We start from the raw sequence: 3,178 nt of genomic DNA, 5'->3' as shown, positions 1-3,178 counted from the left end.
CAGAACTCACAAAGGCACAATTAATTATCAGAGGCATGGTGTTCTCACCCTGTGTTCTCGGAGATCATAAAACTCGGGGATGGGAGGGGACCTGAGGCCACGCTCCTCTTTTATTTTTTTTTAAACAGCTGAAGGGCTAGCTGGTATCCAGGTCTAATAAAGGGATACCCGTTCAGGTCTCCAGATTTCTAGTTAATCCATTTATGCCACCAACTCGAAATAACTGGGCTAATGTAAGCGTTTACAAATGAGAAAAGCTGGGGACTAGATCTCTTTACAGAACAAAATCTTGGGCTAGGAGGTGCAAAAGGCGCTGGGAAGCGTATTTGCGGGGCGGCTGTAGGTGCGACCAGAACCCCCCACTCCCGGCCTCCCGCAGAGGATGGGGGCAGACGGGGAGGGGATAGGGCCAGGCGCAGGGGCTAGCCACGTGTCTGGGACCTGGGGCAGTAACAGGGATCTTCCTCCTTGGAAGGATAAAAGCGAGGTTTCCCAGGGAGATACTGCTCAGAAGTGTCAGCCCCTTCTACGCGCTGCCCACTTGCTGCTCTGTATCATGGGCTGTGGGACCAGTAGCAAAGTAGTCCCGGAGACATCGGCTTCTGCCTTTCACCTGAGCTGGGGCAAGGGAGTGGGGAAAGGAAGCTATGGTCCGCTGCAGGCAGGACAGTGGGAGGCTGGGCACAGGGGGCAGCGGGGACCCCACGAAGCGGCGGTAGAGGCGGTTCAGAAAATGCAGGTGGCCAGATACCGGGCCAAGTTCGACCCCCGGGTCACAGCCAGGTAAAGCGCCCTAGAGCTCCCCTGAGCCCTGGGGACACGGTGTGGTGGGCAGAGGGCCGATGCTTTTCTCTGCGGGGATGGAGAAGTTGACTGGCAAGTGTTAAAGGCTCCTCTGAAAAAAGAAGGTATGGAACATCCCAGGGCTTTAGAGAAGTGAGAGCCAGACAAGCATCTTTGAGATTGTCTCCAGCCATTCTTTCATTTTCCTAACGAGGAAACTAAATTGAGAACTTGAGATTTCTTGGGGTTTCAATTGGCTGCAAATCATTTCTAGTCCTAAAAAGAATGGAGCTTAGGTACAGTGTATTCTACTGTCTCCCTATCTATCTTCAGCTCTTTGTATTTAAGCTAGTTCAAGCCCTCCCATTCTGTTAGGAATAGATCAAAGAGTAGGCTGTAGAATGTTAGAATCAAAAAGTTTTCTATAGGGCATAGGGTCAGAGGAGTTTAGTATTGGAAAGTAAGTTAGAGATCACTAAGTCCAATGTCCACTTTATCTAGTCTAACCCAAGTTATTTTACAAATGAGGAAACAGGCAGTTAAGTGACTTACCTAAGGTCACACAGCTACTTAGTGGCAGAACCTGGATTTAGAGAGAAAGCCTACTAAGTTTTAGTCCAGCCATCTTTCCAATATGTCATAGACAATCTGAACCCAGTCCATCATCACCATTATTACTGATGAGCATTTATGCTAAGCAAACCTTAAGCTGGTGCCATATACTGTACAAAGAGCTGGACTTGGAGTCAGGAAGACCTGAGTTCCAATCCTGCCTCTGAGTCTAGCTGTGGGACCTTGGGCAAGTAACTTTGACTTAACTAACCTCTGTCTCAGTTTCCTAAACTGCAAAATGTATAAATAATAAATAATAGCACCTATCTCTATTGTGAGGATCAAATGAGATTTGTAAAAAGATTTTTTTTTAAAGTAGGTACTATGTAAATGTTTCTTTTCTTCTCTTTCCTCCAAACATTTTCAATGTGTTATCCCATTTGAGTCTTTTTTAGGTTTTCTTCCTTCCTTCCTTCCTTCCTTCCTTCCTTCCTTCCTTCCTTCCTTCCTAACACTAAACTTCCTTCCTTCCCCCAACACTAAGGTTGGTTCCCTTACCTTGCCTTACCTCCTCTCTCCTCCCCTCCTCTCCCTGTGACAGACTATCATTCCAAGATTGAAACAGTTCAGGAGCAGTTTATCATCAGAAGCAGGACCACTAGTTAGTGAATTTGGGGAGAGTTTTTTTGGTCACATCTGGAGTCAGAGGACCTGAGTTCAAATCTTATCTCTTCAATTCCCTAAGCCTCAGTTTCCTCATCTGTTTAAAAAAGAAGGAGGGAGGTTGGATAATAATCATACCTACCTGATAGAATTGTTTTGAAGATCAAATAAGATAACAAATGTAAGGTACATTGCAAAACTTAAAGCACTATATAAGGCCTAAATATTATTATTAGCTTGTCCCTGAGGTCCTTGCCCTAGATCTATTCATAGATTCTATCATTGGGAGGAATCAGAAATGGGAAAATGGTGAAGTCAAGTTTTACAGTGTAGTAAGACCTAGAATACTGCTGCTGGAAATTTATCATTCCTCTTGAGCCAATTTAATTTTAAGCACTTTAAAGCTAGACTTAAAACTTTACCCTTTTCTTGACTGCCAATGACATAGCCTTCTAAAATACATGCTGAATAAATGCAGTTTATCTTTATTGACTAAAGCATTCTTTATTTTAGCAAATGAGGTTGAACCCTCAGAAATGGTATTGTCTGATAACTGATGATTAATTTAGTGAGCAAATGGGCCTGTCTTTCAGTTCAAGGGAAAAACAATAAATTAGTGATTGCAAAATGCTTTCATCTACGTTAGAGTGGAGGTAAAACATGCATTTGAGATGTCTTCGTAGTCCACAAAGTGTTAGAAATGAAAAAGCCCATGATTGTGTTCAAAGAACACAATGAATATTTGCGTGAATAAATAACCAGAAGAAAAGGAAGAAGAGAAAGAATCTTTTGAAGATGGCTAAATTGCTATCTATTTTGATAAACTAATTGACCAGAAAATTAAAATGCATTTCCTAGAACAAAGATGGTTTCAGTAAGTCAGTAGAAATGTCATTATTTTTTTTTTACTCAATAAGTGGTACAAAGTATGGAACAAATAAACAAGGAGAAAGAAAGATAATAAAAATAGAAGAATTTGAGGGAACCCCCTTTCCCGATTTTTAAAGCACAAAATGAAATTAAAATATGAATCTTCAATGTGATTTCAGATATTCCATATGTTTTTGTCATTTACTGGTTTGCATGTTTCTTCCCTTTCCTATTCCCAATTCTTTTCCTTCCTTCCTTCCTTCCTTCCTTCCTTCCTTCCTTCCTTCCTTCCTTCCTTCCTTCCTTCCTT

The 3,178-nt window shown here is 42.1% G+C and overlaps 1 protein-coding gene across 1 annotated transcript in view; it reads left to right on the top strand.

Moving 5' to 3' along the window:
* The first annotated feature begins 556 nt into the window (after positions 1-556).
* PSKH2 (protein serine kinase H2) overlaps positions 557-3,178 on the top strand; it is a 28,459-nt gene continuing 25,837 nt past the window's right edge. Inside the window, exon 1 of the mRNA XM_044658178.1 lies at positions 557-783. Coding sequence (XP_044514113.1) covers positions 557-783 — 227 coding nt within the window. The remainder of the gene's footprint in view (positions 784-3,178) is intronic.

This window comes from Gracilinanus agilis, chromosome 1, assembly GCF_016433145.1.
Source record: "Gracilinanus agilis isolate LMUSP501 chromosome 1, AgileGrace, whole genome shotgun sequence".
Lineage (NCBI taxonomy): Eukaryota > Metazoa > Chordata > Mammalia > Didelphimorphia > Didelphidae > Gracilinanus > Gracilinanus agilis.
Note: the sequence above shows the minus strand (reverse complement) of the source record. Positions and strands in the feature narration are given on the sequence as shown.